General features: G+C 40.9%; 1 protein-coding gene across 5 annotated transcripts in view; it reads right to left on the reverse strand.

Moving 5' to 3' along the window:
- The window catches only part of FHOD3 (formin homology 2 domain containing 3), a 645,457-nt gene that overhangs the window by 158,158 nt on the left and 465,720 nt on the right, over positions 1-21,579 (reverse strand). For all 5 annotated transcript variants that reach the window (XM_059728584.1, XM_019479159.2, XM_014611417.3 and 2 more), the window contains 2 exons: positions 18,520-18,663; positions 16,166-16,404 (listed from right to left, as the gene is read on the reverse strand). In XM_059728584.1, the coding sequence (XP_059584567.1) occupies positions 16,166-16,404; positions 18,520-18,663 (383 nt within the window). The remainder of the gene's footprint in view (positions 1-16,165; positions 16,405-18,519; positions 18,664-21,579) is intronic.

Raw genomic sequence — 21,579 nt, forward strand, 5'->3', positions numbered from 1 at the left:
CTGAGCATTTAAAAAAAAGTTAAATAAAAATTACAAAATAACCAGCAGGCAATCATTCAGAAATGGCATTATTCTTTGTTTCAATAAATATATTGATAAATAAATGTAATTGTGAAATAAGCACATTTTTGGCTGTGATGATGGACACTGGAAAAACTAACAAAGCAGCAGCAAACACAGATGCCCCAACTAAGCAAAGTAGTCACTGTTGCTTAGTGGGAAGGGATAAACTTAAGCACATGCTCAAAGTTTAGTACCTTGTTAAGCTCTTTACTGAATCTTTTCATTGGTCAGTTGTGATTTTTAATATAGTTTTGACTTGAGGTGAACGAGGGGTAATGAATGTGTTGTTTTTATAATTAGCTTCATTTAAATAACAACAGTGACACTGTAGATTCAAAAGGTTCCACCTGAGATAGGAACACATGTTAAAGGATGGAGAGGTACTATATATAAATCAGTGAGGTGAATCAATGCTAGAGCTTTTTGAGGTGAGATTGGGAGTTAAGGTGTGGGGGGACCAACACTGAACCCTGGTACCTGTCATCAACCTGCCTATTGGCATCTTCCTCACCCTCATCCTCAGTATTAGGTTCTGTGACTGGCTGTTCCTCTTCCTCTTCTTCATACTCTTCCTCCTCTCTGACATCAACACAGGAAAGAGGCATGCAAAGGATAGGAAAGAGAGAAGGCGGAAGAGAAAATGGTATGAGATGGCCACAAAAAACCCAAGTCAATAAAGTTTGGAAAGGAAGGAAAAACAGATGGAAATAGCTACAGTACTACACAGAAAATGATCAACTTCCAAATAAATCCACTAAGGAATGTGATCTTTAGAAAATTATATGCACTGCTTGTAGTGGTTAGATATTCAGATAACCAGGACAAAGACATTCACATTGACTTTTTCATTTATTATTATTATTCATTATTAAAATGGATTCTGCAGGCTTCCTAGGCAGCTACTGAATGGACCAATGTTGGGAAACAAGTCAGTTGCTGGTGTGCTACACCCACAAACATTTTTCCTTGTTGATGCCAAAGTGCAAATTATAATGCACTAAGTTCTGCCACTTTGACGTTAAACACAATACACATGGTATCAAGATGGCATTGCACATCATAATATAAAAATGTAAATATTTTTATTTAATAGCTAAGACCTCTACCAGAAAATTATGGTGTCAATCAAAATTAGAAATAAGACAGACTTGTAAAACATTAAAGAACTATTCACACATAGCAAGATTTGAGTTTTTAGATGTTGTTACATGACCTAACCATTAACAGAAAGTGGTTAGCTGCTAGCATTGCCTAAAATTTACTGCTTTGACTCAGCTAGCAGGCTGGCAGCTAAGAATTGAAAGTCATGTATAACACTTACTATACACCATGTAAGACAAACAAGAACTTGTTAGCTACATTATACTTCTCTCAAATAATATATCTAATTAATATTTAAAAAGGATTTTCTTTTGTGTTTTTACAGTCACCTAAAAATTACAGAAGTAGATCCAGTCCTTCATCTGATTTACTTAAGATTTACTTAACATAATATGCAAGAAAGTATCATTTTCATAAAACAGCATACACGTCACAAATTGTGTAAGGTCCTCATCTTCTACACACTTCCTTAGCTCCTGGGTTTTTCTTCATTTAAATGCAAACATGATAAAGGGTTTTCCAACATTTAAAATTAGGATATTTGTGTGTCAGACAAGTAATAAATATTGAATAAAAGATAAACATTAGCAAGTTTTAAGTGAGAGGCAAGGATTTCTTAGGGTGATGTCTTTTATTGGACCAGCTATGGAGTTTGGATAAAGTTAGACAAGCTTTTGAATGCAGGGCATTCTTCGTTAGGTCCCTGATTACAATTTCTGGACCATCACAGCTGCAACATCACTCTTACACTACCAAGTTTTTAGCAGCATTGTTCAGGCAAGGTACTACCACCTTAATATCACATATCTACCTATTACAGATATAAAAACCCATATCTTATTCTATGAAAGTAATGGGCTATACAACCTGGGTCATCACTGTACTGTTAACTCCAATCAACTTTACTAAGATGATTTTACCAAAGCCTCATCCAAGAGGAAAATGCCAAGGCACCCATGTCATAAAGGAAACATGAATAAAACATTACTATGCTAACTACCAAGTTTATGTTTTATGCATAAGTTTCAAACATCATGGATTTTCAAAAGAAGCTGCCCAAAGTGAGGCTCCCAAACTATTTCAAAACAAGAGGGAAAACCTGTTCTCAATGGAATCAATGTGAAAACCCCCTTTGACTTCTCTGAATCCTAATTCATGGTCCCTGAGAGCTGTAGGGTGCTCTGTATTTATGCAAAACAAGACACTAATCAATGTCTAAAACCCTGAGCCTTCTTTCAGTTCCATCTCATTCAGAAACTGGGGTTTGACTGTATTGTAGGAAAAAGTAAAGAGCAAGTCTCCTCACATGCTATAGTTTGTGCAACTTCAGGGCAGGTCATTTAAAAATCAGATAATTAGCTGGGACTTAAGGTCATCACTCTTTGCACCTACAGGGAGTGCCATAAACTAATAAGTCTGTTTGAAGTATACCTCTGGCCAGCATGTAACTAATAATGCAGACATTTTTCTATTGCTTCAAAATATCACATTTCAAATAATCTACACATGGACAATTCCTGTGGTAACTCACTTTGTTTTGCCTTCTTTATAGTTTACAATCAGCTATTAACACATATGCACTGGATATTCATCCAGAGGTGCACATTTTGTAGGAAGCTGGCCTATCTTTCCAAACCAAAGACTTCTGCAGTGTTACTGACTCTATAGTATGTATATCCAAAATGGGGGCAATATTAAAAGAAAATTAAACTCATTGCCAGGTGGACAGAGGAGCAAGCACATGCATATGGTAAACACATGCTCTCCATATCTTCCTTAATTTTCATTTTAGCCTTAGACAAGCATATATATAGTTCAACTAACCTTGGAGGCAGTCAGCACAACGGTGGTGAAATACAGTGAACTATGCACAGGAGGGGCCAAGGAGCTCTTGTAAGTGAGCTTGCCCCCCTTCATCCCATTCTTAAAATAGATTTGTAAAATCTCATTCATGTCTCTCCTCTTACTTATTTCATTCTAGAGATGTGCCAAGAATTGTGAGGCACCAAAGCAGGAAAGGATGAGAAAAAAGAGGAGCCTGGGGTTTTTGATAATTTCTTGGGGGTTGGGTGAGAGCGAGGGGGGTGGAAGGGTGGAATGCACAATATTTTTTGTGGTAGAAGGATGAATGGAAGAATGAAATTATTGGTCATTTCTGTCTTCTTTTCCCCCCCAAATATCTAGTAATTGTGCAACAGCTTGAGAGGTCAAAATTTTCTCCTTAATTGATGGCTTCACTTTTAAGATACTAGCCATAACATACTACATTACAACATTATATATATGTGTGTATAGACAATGCAGCAGTATAATTAGATAAAAGAAGATGATTCAGTAGAAATTTTAAGTGAAATTAAGTTGCAAAGGTCATCATAGTTTTCAGCAGCAGTCTAGATAAGCTATCTAGTTCAGTTCAAGGCAAACGGTTATTCTTTATGGCTTTTTGCAATTAACACTGACTAACTTGACATGTTCAACCAATACTAATATCATCATTGGGTTGCCTAGGTTCCATGATAAGTGTGAGATTAGAAAGAGTGCAATTAGTGCTTTAAAGACAGTAAAATAAATTCCAGAATAAATTATGCATACATTTCCAGTTTTAACATGGATTACTGTTATCCACCAATAGGGAAAAAAAAAAAAAACTTTGAAGAGATTATTAGCAGTCACAGAAACTAATGGTCACATAATAGGGCAGAGTTGTTGCTCACTGGTTTCCTTGACAAGAACCCAAAGTTAAATAGTAAAGTACTTACAGCCCCCTTAAGGTATGTGTAGGTATAAAGTTCAGTTTATACAGAATCCATCAGGGGAATCAAAAAGCAATCTAGGCAGAGGCTTTAAAAATAATAGATTATCCTTTTCCTTTCTTCCAATTAAAAAAAAAACCTGAATCTGTCAGATTGTTCCTGCTGCTGACATTACATGACTGCCCAAATAAATATAATTTAAGAGATAAAAGCATAGAAGAAACTCATGAAAAAGTAAGAGTTGGGAGGCAAATCTGCAATTTTATTTGGAGGTAAAGACAAAGAAGGAGCTAAGTAAGGGCCATAACTCTCTCCCTCTCTCTCTCACACATGTATACATGCACGCACGTGCACGCACACACACACACACACACACGCACACACATACCCCCCTTGACATTTCCCTTACACAACCCTTTTAAGTCAAAGCTGTAAATATTTGTTAGTGTAGTCCAACTCTAGTGTCTGCAAAGACTACAATTTGGTTAGGAAAAACCTCTGAGAGCTCCATAGACCTGGAAACTAAATCTGCCAAATAGCCGGTCATTATTAGAAATATTAATACAGACAGAAAGTAACAGTTTTGGGTTAAGGCTTTAAAAGCATGGTATTTGATTGTTTTAAAAATTGTGAGTAATTCTTTTTCAAGAGTTAAAAGCATCACAGTACCCTGTACTATATCACAAAATCCTAGAGCTCAAAGATGAATAATATCTATTAGGTTACCTAGTCCACCCCCACACCAACACAAAAAATTGTTTCCTATAGTAAAGAATTTAAAAACTATACTTGTCAAAATATAAATCTCTCAAACTCACAATGTTCCAACATGCAGTTTGGAACACAGGACCTTCTCAAATTCTCTCTTTCTCCCCTTCCCCCACAAGAAAAGTTTAAAGGAAGTAGCTTGGAAAATATTTCAGTCTAAAAACATTCACACGCACATGCTCCCTACTCTCCCCCACATCCACAGCAAAAAAGAATCATCAACATAGGATAGTATTCACTTTTCCTAGATAACAACAGAATTTTTCAAAGTAAGGTAAGGATTCTGGTCTATCAGAATCTGATCTATAGAAACTGGCAATAAGGTGCTTTTACAATAATACTCTCCCTCTCCCTCACCAAATCATTTGCACTGTGTGAGAAGTTTAAAAATAAGTCTCATTAAATAATGATCACTAACAATCCTTGTTCAAAATCTGATTGCTGTTTTTATGGCCTGACTTTGGGTTGGTTTGACTCCTTTGGGAGCATCCACACATACAGGCACGTGAGCTTGCAGCAACTCAAACAGAAGTGGTGCAAATTTGAGCTGGAGCTATTTGCCTCAGTGCACGTAACTGAAAATGTACTTTGATGTGTGGCAAATTGTGCCACTTGGGGCAAAATAACCCTGCCTGGCTCCTCCTGGATCTGCAGCCAGGGGGAGCTAGAGCCCCAGCAGTATAAAAACTTGCCCTGTGCTGGCCCCAGCAGTATAAAAAGATGCCGTGGTAAGCTGCTCGGGGTTACTCATTCTCAGGAACTTCTAGGGGCATAGCTGGGGCATCTCAGTGGCTGAGCCTGTACTCCACCATCATCCCACAAACCACTAGGGGCATCAGCTGGTGGCTCCTCCATAAAGCCATCGCCGTGGGTGTGTATGTGGCGAGCTTCACAGACACCCTGTCTCCTCCCCGTTCTGCAGGCAGAAGGAGACCCTGGCGCACATGACCCTTGAGTGCGCCAGGCTGCAGCCCCTTCACCTCCATCTACAGAACATCCGCCTGAGGTTTTGGTTGAACTTCACCCCCCACCTTTCTATTTTTGGGCACCCCATCTGTGGCCCCACCAATCCCAGGACCTCTTAGTCAACCTTCTCCAGGCTCTGTACCTGACCAGGAAGGAGGCTTGGGAAGGTGCCCGGGGACTGCGGTGCTGCTTTCCTATCACTTGCCTGTGCATGTTTCCAGGCACAGCACCACTGGGCAGCGTCCACTGGCTCCCTGGATGCCTTTGAGGACTGGTGGGTGCAGACTGGGGGGCTCTGCCTGGTGTCCCCATCAAGTGCACTTATTTTCACATTTTGACCCTTTGACCCACACAACACTCCTATCCTGTTTTTTTCATTAGTTGTCCCAAGAATTTAGTTGTACCACTCATTCATTAGCTCTACACAGGGTAACTAATTAGCCAGGAGAGCCTTATAGCCCATGGTATGAGTGTTACAAATAGACAGGAGCTTCTGGGACCCAGCCAACTGGTACCTGGGGACACTACCCCTCTCTTCTGCCAGCTGGACTGCTGAAACAGCCCTGAGAGTTCCCTGCACCCTCTACCCACTGTAGCAGTCTGGCAGTGGGGGCTGCTGCCTAGCTCTGACCTGCTGCCACCTACAACAGCATGTGGAGCCAAAGCTGCACGCCTGCCAGACCTGGATGAAGACTGAACTGACATTGGAGGCATCTGCTTCTCTGGGCCAGCTGCCAGTGGGCTGTGGCAGCCTAGTTAGCCTCTGTGCAGCACTACTGCCATGTGTGCTACTGCCTGGCCACCTGGGCAGCTATTGCCTGGAAGATGTTCTCAAGGTGGTGGCCTGCTTTGAACTGTCAAAGCATGTCCTCCTGGTCACTTGGGGCCACCTCCAGCTGGGTCCCGGATGCCAGCTCTGAGCAGGCTCCTCTGCCTGGGTACTGCCACTTGCCTCACTAGCAGGAATTCTGGTGTTGCCTATTTAAAAACTGCAAAATCCCTGATAAAAAAAAAAAAATCCCAAAGTCACTCTTTAAAATACCCCAAAATCCATGTTCTTCCACAAGTAAAACAAAAGACCACTAGACATACATATGTATATATAGGGAGATCAAATCAGTTGGACAATGTTTTATTGATATATTTACTATTTTAAAGCAATTTGGAAGCCTACCAGTGCCTCTATTATCACAATAAAACAAATTCCAAATATCTAAACAGTTTGGCATTGACTTTTGGATTTTTTGTCATTGAAAAATCAGAGCCGCCCCTACCCACTTCGCTCACTAGGATGTTCAGCACTGAGCAGAACAAACATGACAGTGCCCCTACCCTTGCCCTGTGCCCCTCGCTCTCAACCCATAGCCTGCCTCCCACCCCAGTCCCCTCACTCCTGACCCACAGGGCCAGTTATGTGGGTGATGCGTTTGGGGGGGTGACTTGGGAGTGTGGGGTTTGTGGGTGGATTGTGGTGGGACTGTGGGTGTGGGGAGGGCATATGGGGAGTTGCTCAGGAGGGGTAGGTCCCTGCCCCTGCCAGGCACAGCCCCCCTCGCCCCCCTACAGTTTACGAACTGCTTCTCCCAAAGGGCCATTGGTACAAATGAACCAAAACTGATCCAACCTTCACATTGCTTCATCTAGTGTTAAAGTTGAAGCAACCAGAACGTAATTAGAATGTAATGGCTGCTGCCCTTTTGAAACATTCCCTTTTAAAAATGGCTACAAAAGTGTGCCTATACTCTTATTTAGCACTAATTCAGCTCTAAATAAAATCAATAACATTTAAGAGAAATGGCACTTTAAGCTGAACTCTTTTTCTTCTAATTTCTACGTGCTTGATCCAATGAACAGGCCTTAAGCCTGAGTTTTAAAAGATGGACCCTTGTTGGCCACATGGTCTGAGAAAAGAAACATTTTGAGAGCCAAGCTATGAGGCCTCTAGATTAGTGGTAATAAAGGTGGAGTCATACTAAGGTCGCTGTCTTATGTCATAGTCTACTACTGAATGATGAAGCTAGGGAAACAAAGTTAAGTTACAAGGTGTTATTCACAGTTATAACTGTTGAGAAAAACCAAAGGTTTAAAACCTAAGATTTAGCAGGAAAGTTCTCTTCAATCTCGGTTTTTTTAAATTATGCTATTTAAATGTTAATTACATATCAGTGAAGTGACTCCAAGCCATGTCTCCTAACATTAGATATTATGACTGTGGGTACTATATATTCCAACTTTATCTTTAAAATGAAATATTAGTGCTGGTTTCAAGGCATATACTTTACTTTTGTTTTCGATATTTTTTCCCTTCAAGTATCAGTCCTGCTTTCCCTCTCACACAGCACTTGGAAAGCTGCTTTCCTGAACTCCTTACAGGTGAATAAATAGAACATGAAAAATGTTCCATCAAGGAGAGGTCTTTACAAGTCATGGTGGGTATAATTTTATTTCCTTCCAGGAATGCTTGTCATTGTCATAAATTTCTTACTCAAATTCCACTTTCATAAGTTAAACACTATAGTTCATAGTCAACTGCCTTCAGACTTTATAAAACAAACAAATGCTTCGAAGCACCTCCAGTTTTTAAAGAGTTCTCTTTTCCTCCTTTTAAGAGATTTCCAATATGGTCTTGTCCTTCACTGATGGAACAGGTTCAATTAGCTTTATGTGCAAGGCTAAGCAATGAAAAATTGCCAAAACTTCAACTGATCAAATTATGATGCTAGGAGAAAACATAGGTCCTGCACAGAGGAACAAAATCCCCGTGTAACTTATACTACTTTTAACAGTAATATAAATTCCATTGGTATCTGGAAAGGATAGGCATGCGTTTACCCAGGGGTACTTATATGAAGTAGGCAAACTTTACAGTGCCTCACACTAGAGTGTGAGGTCAAGTAATGGCTTGTTTGCCTTGAACATAGTGAAAAGTACGCACAGGTTATTCTTGTAGTTAATAAGCATTGTTTATGAGCTTGGACAGACGTTCAGTTTTTCCAGGGTGAGTCTCAGCTCTCTCAAGAGAAACCATGAGAATACGACGTTTGTAATTTTTCTCCCAGAATAAAAATGGCCACTTTGGGAGACAAATAATTTGGGAGCAACCTGAGTAAAGTGGTTCCCTGAAGAATATCTCTCAGGAAAAAGAACATCTCTATAGACATAGAGCTATCTGCTGGAATCCCAACAGTGGTGATGCATAGGGGAAGCATGGGGGTGCACATGCACCCTCTGAGAGCACTGGTGCACCCTTTTACATGCGCTTCCCGCTTAGGCGATTGGCAAGGGGGGCAGGCAGGAGTGCCAGTAACCCCCTGTGAGTGCTGGACGGGGAGTGGGAGTGCCGGATGTAGCACCATGAACTCTTCCAGGAGCGCCACGGTCACTTCAAGGAGCAGCACGGCTGCTTCCCGGTCAGTGAGTTTTGCCGCGAGGAGACCCCCCCCCAGTCGCTGAGGTGCCCCGCCTAAGGTGGCACCAGTTGCCCATGAATCAATACAGGGACTGCTTTGGGCTGGAAAAGCCCTGTGTGAAGCACTTAGGGGGGGTGTTCTGCTGTAGGCTTTTTCAGTGGCGTGAGGTCCACTCAGGACAGATAGGAACTAGACTACCCAACCCCTCCCCCACAAACTTGGGTAACTCCAGCTCTGGCAGCATTTAAGTGCTGGGAGGTGCAGGTCCCCGGACACTTGCAGCTGGGCTGGAACACAGGGTTGCTGACAGGCGTACAGCGCCCTGCTGTAATGCATGGCACTTCACAGGAAGCACCGTGAGTTACGTTAGCGGTTCCCAATCCGTGGTACACATACCACCAGTGGTACTCAGACAACCTGTCAGTGGTACGTGTTAAAGGAATTATAATAAATCTGCTATCTGACAAAAATTTGCTAGTGGTTCTTAAGATTGAACTGAAAAATTTACTGATGCTCCGTCAGGTTGCATTGTTTTAAACTGATGGTGCACAATGTGCCAGAGTTTGGGAACCGCTGAGTTACAGCATTCCCCCCAACCCAACAGACATTGACTGTTGGGTCCGGGGGGGTTAAGGGATTGAGCTCCAGTTTGGAGAACTGCAGCCACTCTCCCCTAACCCCACCACTCCCCCTTCCAAGCTCCAGGGGGAAGGAAGTGGAGAGAGCTGAGACTGGCATTCGCCTAAACTGTGCTGGTGGGTCAGGTGGGTGGATTGGCACTGGGGTGGGGTGGGGAGGGGGCAGAGGGAGCTCCACTCCACCCTCCAGCACAAGCTGGGCAAACCCCAGACAGAACTCCCTCCCCTCCCTTCTCCTCCTCCCATTCAGGAGACAGCACTGGGGGTGGAGCTGGGCTGCTGAGGGTTCAGACTGTCATGGGATCAGGCATTTTTAAAGCACTCTGCAGCCATCCACTTTTGTCAGTGTATGACTGTTGAGTGCTACAGGTGCCTGATTGTGTGACAAACCACCACATCTGTCAGTGCCTTTAGTGCAAAGAGTTTAGGGAGGAGAGCTCTGTACATGGGAGAGGCACAGACCAACCTACTTCCTCACCTAATGTGGCAACTCCCTTCCTCTTTCCTTGACCTAGCAGACACCTGCAGGGACTACAACACTTTGTTCTGGGAAGCACACCTCTTTGACCAGAGAGGAGACAAACTCAGGATCTCCTTTGTCATAGCAACCCTGGAGATAGACAGGGAGCGGGGATTTTGAGCCAGAGTCCTCAGGGGCATTTCCCACTGAAGCTTCCTTCTTGTTTCCACATTTTGAAGCTTCCAGGAAGACTGCATCAAGGAGGATGGAAGCAGAGGTGGCAAGCCAATCAGTGCTGACTTGTGTCCTTGCTTATGTCACTGTTGCTGGGCAGAGAAAGAAGCCTGGGAAGCTCTTTGAAATGTGTGCCTTAGGTCAGCACTGCAGGCTCCTTGTTTCCCTGCCTGAACTTCTGTACAGGTCAATTTCCTCTCAGGAAAGCAAGCCTGGGAGAGTTCTTCTGAAGGATCTGAATGCGTATACACAGCCTATATCAGTGATTCTCAACCAGGGTGCCACAGCACACTGGGGTACTTTGAGAGCTTTTTGGGGTTCCACAAGGTAGAACACAATGTTATCACTGTTATATAGATAAACATGATTCACAAGATAAACCCAGAAATTTCAAGTAGGAACCCCGTAGTGTTAGAAAAACATTAAGATCTGTTGTGGTCTTTCTGAGTCCTTTGCAAAAGAAGAATTTCTCCACTCATTTTTTGTAGCCAAAAAAGAAGTGAAGACTGGCATTTTCCAAGGGGTGCCTTGAGTCTAACAAGGGGTTCCTTGAGTGTAAAAAGGTTGAACACCATTAGTTTATACTGAGTCAGAGTAAGTATATAAGCCAAGTAAATTCATAGGCTTTTTTCAGTCCCAAGGCTCTTAAATGACACACACTGTATTTATTTATGTTAAAATGGCTCCTCTGTTAGAACAGCCCAATTGGGTACTATATGTGACCTTTTTGACTTTTCTCCCCTCTCTCTTTTTTCATATCAAGGTCAGTCACACCAAAAAGATCTAAGGCACAGTATTATGAACAACAACCACAGCCCTCTGCAGTTGGAATTTCAATTCTGCCAATATGATTTTTGAGTCATATTCTTCCACTGCATTCAGAAATATCAGATCTTGCAAGGGAAAGTCAGCTAATCTCTAAACACTGTAAGTAGAACTAGAACTCTGTAAATGCTTACATGGTAAACATTTAGAAAAATTAAAAATTAGTTATGATCAGGTCATTAAAACACCCCTGTAAAACCTCTCAGCTGTATTTTAGACCAAACCATCCCTGCAGGTCTGCCTCTACATGAAGCAGAGAGTAATATTTAATGGGATACTCTAGCTGAACTAGATAGAAATTCAGCACAGTCCAAAATGAAGCAGAGAAAACCTCTTAAGGATCTGCAGTTACTCAGCAGAGTCCAGAACATCTTCAGGATTTCAGCTTTATTTATAGTTTTCTGGAAAACCAAGAACTATGTCTCTGGCCATATTCCCTTCCACCAGCTGAATGTCGTTGAATTCCAAATGCAAAACATAACCAGGCTGCTGCTTTTGCATCTGTAGTTCCTAGTCCCATTTCTAGATAACAATTAATCTTTTCCTAGGCCTCTCGATAAGACCCTTTCTTAAAGTCAAATCAACTGTGATGTTCTTTTTACACAGGCAGGAAACCTGGAACTTTTCTCCGTTACTCTCAGCATTGAAGGCACTTCCCAGTTGTGTGTTGAAAAGCTGGTCCAGAACCACATCTACATTACTGTCCCGCTCAGAAACCATCCCCCTGGGGCACTCACTGAGCAAAGTGCTTCTTTTCCATAAGGTCCCCATTCTATAGGCGAAACAAGAATTTTATACTCATCACATGCATACCATGCATATTGTATTCTCTTTGGTCTCTCTGCTTCTGTCCTCCTTGATGCAGTCTTCCTGGAAGCTTCAAAATGTGGAAGCAAGAAGGACGCTTCAGGGGGAAATGCCTGAGGACACAGGCATTCTTCTTTAGGCAACAGACATCCCATTAAAGCATAAAATACTTCTGTCATGATAGAAGCCTGCTGTTCTAGCTCTGATAGGGGGCATCTACGTGAGACATTATTGCTCATTTATTTAGTACTTGTATAATCAAATACTAAATAAATGCACAGTAACTGGAATTAGTCCACAGTAGTGCCAGTGAACACCTTTTAAGTGTTCCTAACCTAATGTGGCAACTCCTTTCCTCCTTCCTTGACCTAGCAGACACCTGCAGGGACTACAGCACTTCTGGGAAGCACACCTCTCTGACTAGAGAGGAGACAAACATCATTGGAGAGAGACAGGGAGCGGGGATTTTGAGCCACAGTCCTCAGGACCTAATAATACCGTGCTGTAGCATATTAGCATTGTTGGTGCTGTGATGTGCTACTGCACAGTATTATTTCGCTACTGCACAGTAGCGTCACTTAAAAGTTGTTCACTACTGTGGAATAACTATAGCATCTCATGTAGATGTGTCCAGAGTGTCCCAAAGTAACTAATTGTTGTCTGCCTGCTCAGCTCATATGGTATCATTATAGACCAAAACGTTCTAATGAAGGCACAATTATTTTCTTATATAATTGTGCTCTAAGTATGTTCCATAATAACTATTTTGGCAATTTAAAAAATGACAGCCAAGAAGTAAACAATTAATGTAAAATAAAAAGGAAGTCTAATAAATTCAGTAACATATGTACATGTTCACATATTCACTTTAAAAGTCCTAAGTAGAATATTTTAAAACAGTTCACATACAAGTCTCCTATAAAACATTGACAGGACTCTGCTAAACTCCTGATAAATTTTGTTCGTGTAAATCTACTTCTAGCTTCTCACTAAGCCTTGCTGACAGAATTCAGCAATAAAAATTGCTGCGGTAGAAATTTTCTTTGTGTAATACTGATCAAAGGGAAACACACAGTCACATGTTATGGAAGATGCTCATCATCATGATCATTTGAAAAAATGAAAAGGAGGGGCTGTTTTGATTTATAGCTGCATATGCATTGGTTCATGAAGAGCACCTGTTGCATGAGAAACACATTGAGAATTGCCAACCATATGTCTTTAGTTCAAAAAAACTGACATTATGAGAAGCAAACCCAGGGAACAGCTATTTGTCTTTTTAAAGGTCACATGATCACAACCCACTAAAAATCTGGTGCAAGAACAGAAAATGGAAATGATTATGCAAAATCAGGCCATTCCTTAAACTTTCCTTTAAGTCCAGGTTGGTGTGGTTAGAAAAAGCTACTTTCATGAATATTACAGAGACGTACATTGGAAAGCAGTCAATTATTTAAAAAATAAAATAGATTTTAAGACTGAATTGAGACTAGGGCAGAAAAAAACACATATGATAGCATCATTCAGTTATCATAAATGTCTTATTTGAATCGGAATAAAGGTTCCCAAACATTGTTCATCTCACTTCTGTACTAATAATGCAGACACATCTACTATGAAAGAAGCTTGTGAACTGGAGATGAAGCAGTGTCTGGCTATCCCATTAGTCTCAAGTTTTACAGTAATTTTACTTAATGATACTTAAGCTGTGTTCTGTTCTCCTTGAAAATCACAGTAACAGATAAAAGATTTTGGCCTGTATTTTTGTTTAGAACCACAAATAAAAAAGCTTTTACCTTTTAAGATTGTTCCTAAAATGCTGAAAAAGATCTGCAAGTTCTCCATTTGGTTGCCCTTGAAAATTACAGTGAAATTTTCCTGAATTTAAAGCCAGCCTGCTCTTTATTAAAGCAGAGTAATTTCACTGGCTTTAGACAGGCTTTCTGGATTTAGACTATCGCAAATGAGAAAAGAATTTGGCCACTATTGTATTTTCTGCTTTATGGCTACCATAGTTTTTTGTTTTTTTGGAAGACTTACTTCCTTACCATTGCAGTAAATCTTATGTGTTGACATAAAGCAGATGACTGTGCACAACCTATTTGATGTGGTAAACAAAGCCAAAGTCATTGCCAAACCATCTGATTGAGTTTGAAAGAAAAGAAACATGAATACTGTGGGAAGGAGAACTCAGGGCTTGGAGCTTGCAGTGATTTTGGTAATGTAGTCCAAAAATAACCAAGAAGAATATTGCCTAAAAGGAAATATAGTACAGTATGTGGGTCTGATTCCAATTTCCCAACAGTGTAAATCAGAAGTAGCTCAACTGAGTTAATCCACTGTAAAACCAGATGCCAGAATCAAGCCCCATAGGTACAGATAACTACCAGCAAGACAGTTACAGTAATGTTAAGATTTAGAGAGTTGAGCTGAATATTGATAACATTTGTTCTATTGGTGAAGCAAATGTTGTGGAAGGGTCTCCAAGGGAAGAGGTGGAAGCCTCACAGCTCATGGTATTTTATAATTAAACTAGACCAAGAACACCAAAATATAGACAGTAGATAACGATCCTGCACTTGTCATGGGATGGATAATTGGCCTGATCTAGTGCCAAAGAATATCAAAAGGCAGTTTTTCCACTGGGCACTGGATCTGGTCCCACAGGCCTTTTCCTCCTGTAATTTCCATGAGTTGAATTACACAGGAAGGAAAAGAAGGCACCATCAAGCTGTAGTGGCTGGAAATATTACGTCTGCAGAGTTCAGGGGCTGATGCTTCCATTTTGGAAACAGCACACAAACGAGGTTTTTGATATATGTTTTTACAGATGTAACATGTCTCCCTGAGTACAAAACTGCTGGTACTTTTTAGTGTGGGGAGCAGAGATGGGACTATAGACTCCGAAAAAACACGGATGAAAACTAATGATTTTTTAAAAAGTTATTTTCTTATTAAAAAAAAATCCACCTTTCCTCTTAAATGAAAGTTGTTTAATATTCATTTTGAAATTGTGATATCTGAAGTTAAAGGATAAACTTACTATCATCTAATAAAATCATATAAGCAGGCAAACAAATAACAATTGTCTGTCAATTACTCTCTCAACATTTAACGATACAAAGGTTGCTGACACTTTTTTTTAATATTGTATATAAAGAATCAATGGGAAACACATCTTAAACTTCTGAGGTCAATCAAGCTTTATAAATGAGACAATCTTCTCTACTGTATTACATATTTATATTTTTCTACAAGTAAGGACTTTCAGTTTGTGATCTGTGCAAAAATTATTGCCTAAATCACTTTTGGTTTCGGTTGAGGTAAAAGGTACAAAAATATTGGTGTGGAACATTATCTAGGCAGGACTGACCAGTTAGCTTTGACTGACCCTGTGCCACCAACCCCTTCCCCAGATGGCCATTATTTCACTTTCATTAATTATTAAACATAATATCGGGTGCATTGCTTTCAATTGTTCATCCTTGAAAGAAAATATTCATTTTAGAATGTAGCTTGGAAAAAGAAAATGTCACAGCAAAACTCATTCCAAAACACACACTGAAAAATGTTTGCACCAACACTACAAAAGAAATCTTGAGAGTTACAATTTTCCTGCTCATAGAGTTGGAATCTTCTACTAAATGGATATATATCGGCTGACAAGTCTGCCCATGTATTACAGTGGACAAAAAAATCTATAGAAAAGGGTTCTACCCTCTGAAATTTCTTTCTGATGTTGTTTGTATCTATTTCTTGGGGAAAATGATGATACAGAGTGTGAGAATGTATTCATTTTATAGATTTCTTTGAAGGTTTGTGTTTTTCTGAAGATTAATAAAATATGGCACTAACAGGCATGTATTCCTTGCTTGAATTCACAGGAAGCATATGCATATAACTGTAAGGACAGAACACATGCACCTAGTATTCTACAGAGCTGTCTTTTAAATCACCACTAGTTTTTTGCTTTTCAACTCAACAGGCATTTCATCAAGAGAAACTGAGAAACAGGAAAAAAAGAACAGAGAAAACACAATATAACTAAGAAATATAGCATGATCATCATCAATAATGTTAAATGAATGCAACGGAAAGGTGCAATAAGAATTGAAAAACCTTCCTGCCTAAGTCACTTACTTCTCACTAAGATCTTCAATGTGTTGACCATGGTCTAACATGAAGTTTGGACTCATCTGGCTGCAGGGACTTGCAGGAGCAGATAAAGTGCTCTTGACATTTTGGACTGAATGTCTCCGGCTTCTTCTCCGTTCTAACCCCCTTCGTTCACTGGAGCCAAGACTAGCTCTTCTTCTGTCCCTGCAGCCACTGGGTGGGGGTTCAGCATTCTCATCTCCATCCTCATGCCTCAGTGTCATCTGAAAGGAGCAAGGAGTGAGGCTTTCCACACATCTTTTTACATTTCATATGTTCACGTTTGAAATACCCTTGCATTTTAAAAATTAGTCTGCAGCCACATCTTATCCTTAACCACCATCACTCATCACTCCAAGTATGACTTGTTTCTTTTGGTTATGAAAAGTTGATGACATGCATAATATTCCTCTTACAATCACTGTTCCAACAACTGTTCCTCTTTCATTGCTAAATACTTGTCTAGGTGATACTATTGTCATTATATATAGAGCCCTTTCATCTAGACAAGGGTTTTGCAAAAGTTTCATCTGGGGTTTCCAAAGGGGCCTAAGGGAATTAGATGCTTAACTCCCAATATTTCAATAGGACTTGGGAACCTAATCCTTTGAAAATCCTTGCGTGAAATTGTGGCCTCACAGAAATAAATGACAAAATTCATATTGACTTCTACAGAGTCAGGATTAAACCCTCAGTCTCTAGACATTAATGTTCACATCACCAACAAAGTCAAGAAGGTATTATCATCATCTTCCATCTATAATATATGTCATAGGGAACCCGTTTTATAGATGGTAACATTGAACCACAAAGTAATCGATCAGAAGTCCAATAAGAAGTTTGTAAGAGAACTGAGAACAAAACCCACATCTCTTCACAGTCAGTCATGCCATTTGATTTCTTCTGCTCTGGCATATAGATATATAAAGGGCATATTAGAGAGGTTACATACCACGTACTACTTCAGATCTTTACTAATGCTGTTACAAAAGGAACACACTTAGGACATTTTTACACGTGATTCGGGAGGCATGGGAGTCACTTTAATTAGGAAGCCATGCTAATTAAAGCACCCAAGCATCACATGTATCAGTGTTCCCACGCTGAAAAATGGTGGTGGGGCACTTTGAATGAAAACTTATTGAACGAGCTTTAGTTCAAAGCACCCCACCACTATTTTTTAGCACAGGGACATTGATGAACGTGATGTTAGTCTACTGAAGTGCATTAATTTCCATGTACCAGCAGGCTTGATAAATTGAGTCTGCTCTGACATGCTGGATTTCCAGTGTGTTTCAGCAGGCTCCCTGCACATATATAGGAGTCCTTAGTGACTAAATCCTTTAATATCTCTATCTGGGTTTTTTTGGCGCTCGATTTGTTTTTATATCTATGAAAGCAAGAAAATGTGTTCTGCCAGCAGGATTCACAAGGGATTAAAATAAATGCTCATGCTTCTGGGCTGGATTCTCTACAAAACCACACAGGCTATAGTGGGGTGTGGAACAATGGTGGGAAGCTGAACATCTTCTGCCAACTTTTTTACCTGCTTCTCTTCTGACACTGGTCTATAACAGGAACAACTCTGTTTCACATAATCAAGTTGTACTAGTGTAAATATGGTTAAGAAAGAAGAGAATCAGGACTACCACCACTGAAACTGAACATTGTGGTAAAGAAAGAAACTATATTTCACTGCACCCTAATATGAATTCCCATGCACTTTGTATCATTTTTGGCCTTAAGAAAAAGCCATCTGAAAATGCTCTAATTATTAAGAAACCACATATCCTACCTTTGCACAGAAATATTTCACAAGTGGTTATTTTATACTCATGCAGTGCATGTGGAGTCAGTCATTCATTACCCAATTGCTCCAAAATGGTAGGAATGGATCCAGTATAAGCTCGTAAACAAAGACTCACTGGGCAATCAGTTGTGAAGAGAGCTGTATTCATGGAGCTGAACTAGACTGAATACTTTTATCATACTGAATACTTTTGCATATGGAAAGAACTTTTACGGACTTTGGGAGCTAGATGTGTAACTAGCAGTTTGAGTAACAGTCTTAATTGCAGACAGAATTGCCTCTGAAGAGGCTAGTAAATGTGTTGCTTTAGCTTGAAGAATAACCCATGTCTAGTATGAAATGCATCTGTCCTGTATGTAAACAGGTACTGCAGTAGGTCACATACACCAATGTGTAAAACACTTCTAGCAACCAGATATTTTTCTTTTAAAATAAAATAGATAACCAAGGCTAGGCTGTTCCCCCCCACCCCCCAGCTTTGAAGTTTGCACAAGTTGTAAGATGCATAAAACAGGGCATGTTATGTTACCTCATAAATGTTAAATTGTTCAACTAAGTCCAAGTCTGTTCCTTTCTTGTTCAAGTGTCTCTGTGAAATAGCTTCAATGCCTAACTCTTCCAGACAGTCCACCACGTCATAGAAAGAGTCTTGATCTGGCAACCCTGAGAGTGTCTGAGAATCAAAAGAAAAACATTTCAATCTCTGTGTTTTAAAACGATTAAACAAAGGTATTATATGTTTTTGTAAGTGGCAGTGTGTACGATTTTTGATTAAACAAGAAAACAAAGGGTGAGATTGGAGAGATATAGCTAAGGAAAAAAAAAACCATGGAGGGGCATACATCTTAACAAATAACCTGATACAATTTGTAAATATCTGAATAATTGGCAACATAAATCAGTATTAGCAGTCCATACACAAAGACCAAAAAAGTAGGTCTTTGAGACAAAATATTTGGATAATTTGTTGCTCCGTTTAAGTATAGAAAACAAGAGTAGAGAATATTAAGGCAAGGCAAGCCTGTGGCACAGGCATGCTGCGTGTGTGGCATGCAGAAGGTCAGGGAGGAGACAGGTAGTCCAGCAGCAGACAGGGCAGGAAGCAGAAAGCAAAGTAGCAGATCAGGCAGGGGAAGGGGATTGGAATAGGACTTGGGGAGGGCATGGGGTTAATTTGTGGCATGCCTGCCAAAAAGGTTAGCCCCCACTGTGTTCAGGTATCAGGCCCAAGAATGTCCAGCAGAGAGAGAAAAGAAGATTCAATGAAGATTGGCAAAGGTGTCTTCCTGACTATTCCTGTCTCTTCATCCTTAAGAAGGTGGGGCATGAAGCTGACTGGTGCTAGGTCAACAAGAAATATCTCCTGCCATTTGTCTTCTGTCTTCAAGCCCTTGGGTAGAACTCATTCTACTAAAGCACATGCTGTTCAGTTCTTACAGAGCTGTTACCTTTCCCTTTCCTTTCTGTCTTACTAAAAGGATGACTAACATAGAAGCACACCTCATCAACTAGCTGAATCAGAGGTGCTCAAGTTTTCATAAGCCACAGCTTACTTCATCAGATCTCTGATTCAGTCAGTCTATAAGTTGCACTTCTACCTTGCCTTCTGCCTGACTTCAGAATAACATGGCTAACTACATCTTACTGCGAAAAGGATTATTATCTACCTTGACTAGTGTGATTTATTTGAAGGATTACAATTTATCTAAAGCATTTCTAGTTGTGGAGCAAACATTTGCCAATAAGATTAAAGGTGTTCACAGCCACTAACATATATATTTTAGTGACAGTATTCTTTAATTTTTGTGGCATGCCTGCCAAAAAGGTTGGCCCCCACTGCGTTAAGGTATCAGGCACAAGAATATCAAGCAGAGAGGAAAAAAAAAAGACTAATCAGGAAATAGCAAAGCTGTTTCCTTGATGATTCCTTTCTCTTCATTCTTAAGGAGAAAAATTCACATTTTCATTTGTTAAGGCATCTTAAGCAAGAGAGCTTCTCACTGCAGTTGTTTTGCCAGTGTTTCCAGCATACTGAGAATTAGTGAGATATTACTCCTCTGCAACAAAGCCTGAGAGCACTGTGTACTGCATTGTGCCATTACAGTCTGGTAAAGAGGATGGCAGTATGTGATCAATCCCTTACTATGGCTGCACAACATGACCACATGCAGGAAGATGAGCTGCTAGGGAGAGACTTGTTTAAGCACAAATGGCACAAACTCCCTCCCTTTCTGTGGCCCAACACTTTGTGCAGCCATTAACCATTAATTAAGAAGTGGTAAAACCCTATCCTTTGATTCTGCCATGTTTTACCCCACTTTGCATTGCTGTTAATCATGAACAGGGGAAGAACAACAGAGAACTGGGCCCAAGTAGATTAAGAGGATAATTCTGTTGCTCTTGCTCATGCTGAGCAGCACCTTTTTGTGTGTATTGGGCAACTTATCATCCTACACATGACTAATTCAAGTTGATGGAAACACTACCATGACATCAGTTGAGGTGTGAACTTAAAGCACAAGAGTTATTTTGTACTTGGTCACTATGCACCACAAGAACACCATGTAGTATAAGTGCCCGTTTGTGATTTGGCTTAACCCACTTTTAAAGTGTAGTGGGACATAAAAGGGATTACATGAATTGCTAGTGAAGAATAGCTATTCTGGGCTATATAGATGAATTTCAGAATGGCAGAATTAGTATCTGAGTCATTTAAATAATGAGACAGAAAATGCTAATGACATTTTTTTCAGTACAAGAAAATAGGTTTGAAGTGGAATGAGTGACAGTGGAATCTCTCTCACTGCTTATTTTTCTAAAAGAAATATCTTCTCCAGTCATTACAAGATAATAATCAAGGGTTAATCGTATATTTGTGGTGTAGTCTAGTCAGCCTTCTGTATTCTAGGGGTGCTCAGCATGAATATAAACTAGCGGTGCAATGACAGAGATTTTGGGGGCTGATACCGATAGCCAATATTTAAGGAGGCATATTGGCCAATCTGATCCAATTTCTGATATAGCTGCCTCCAGCTGGTAAGTCCCGTGTGGTGGAAGGGGAGGGGGGGAAGAGACATGGGGGAGCAGATCAATGTCCCCAAGGCGAAGAAGGGAGGGTGCAGAGGCAGGTGCTGCCCAACGGGATGGGGAGGGCCACGGGACAAAGCCGCAGCTCATGGTGGGGCAGCTCCCATCACAGCTTGCACTCCGGGATGGGGCAGTGGGGGACATGTGCCCTCAGATCTGCGTGTGGGGGGCAGGCGGGCTGCAGCTGTGGGCTTGAGCCAGTGCTGTGTGGGGCTCTTCTCAGTGGGGGAAGGTGCTAGGAGGGGGCTGCAGCCACCGTAAATTTAGCCATCTCACTCAATGCTCTGCTTCCACCTACATGCTGGGAAAAACCAGGCCTGCAGCGGGCGGTGGTGCGGGGCTGGGAGTGGAGCTGTGATGAAATCTGCGGTGGCTGCAGTCACCTCCCAGCACTGCAGGTGCTCACTCCGAGCCCCCCCTCGCTGAGAAGAGCCCCATGGAGTGCTGGCTGGAGCCTGCCCTGCCCTGATCAGATCGTGGGGCACATGCCTGTCCTGTGCCC

This window comes from Alligator mississippiensis, chromosome 5 (genome assembly GCF_030867095.1).
Source record: "Alligator mississippiensis isolate rAllMis1 chromosome 5, rAllMis1, whole genome shotgun sequence".
Lineage (NCBI taxonomy): Eukaryota > Metazoa > Chordata > Crocodylia > Alligatoridae > Alligator > Alligator mississippiensis.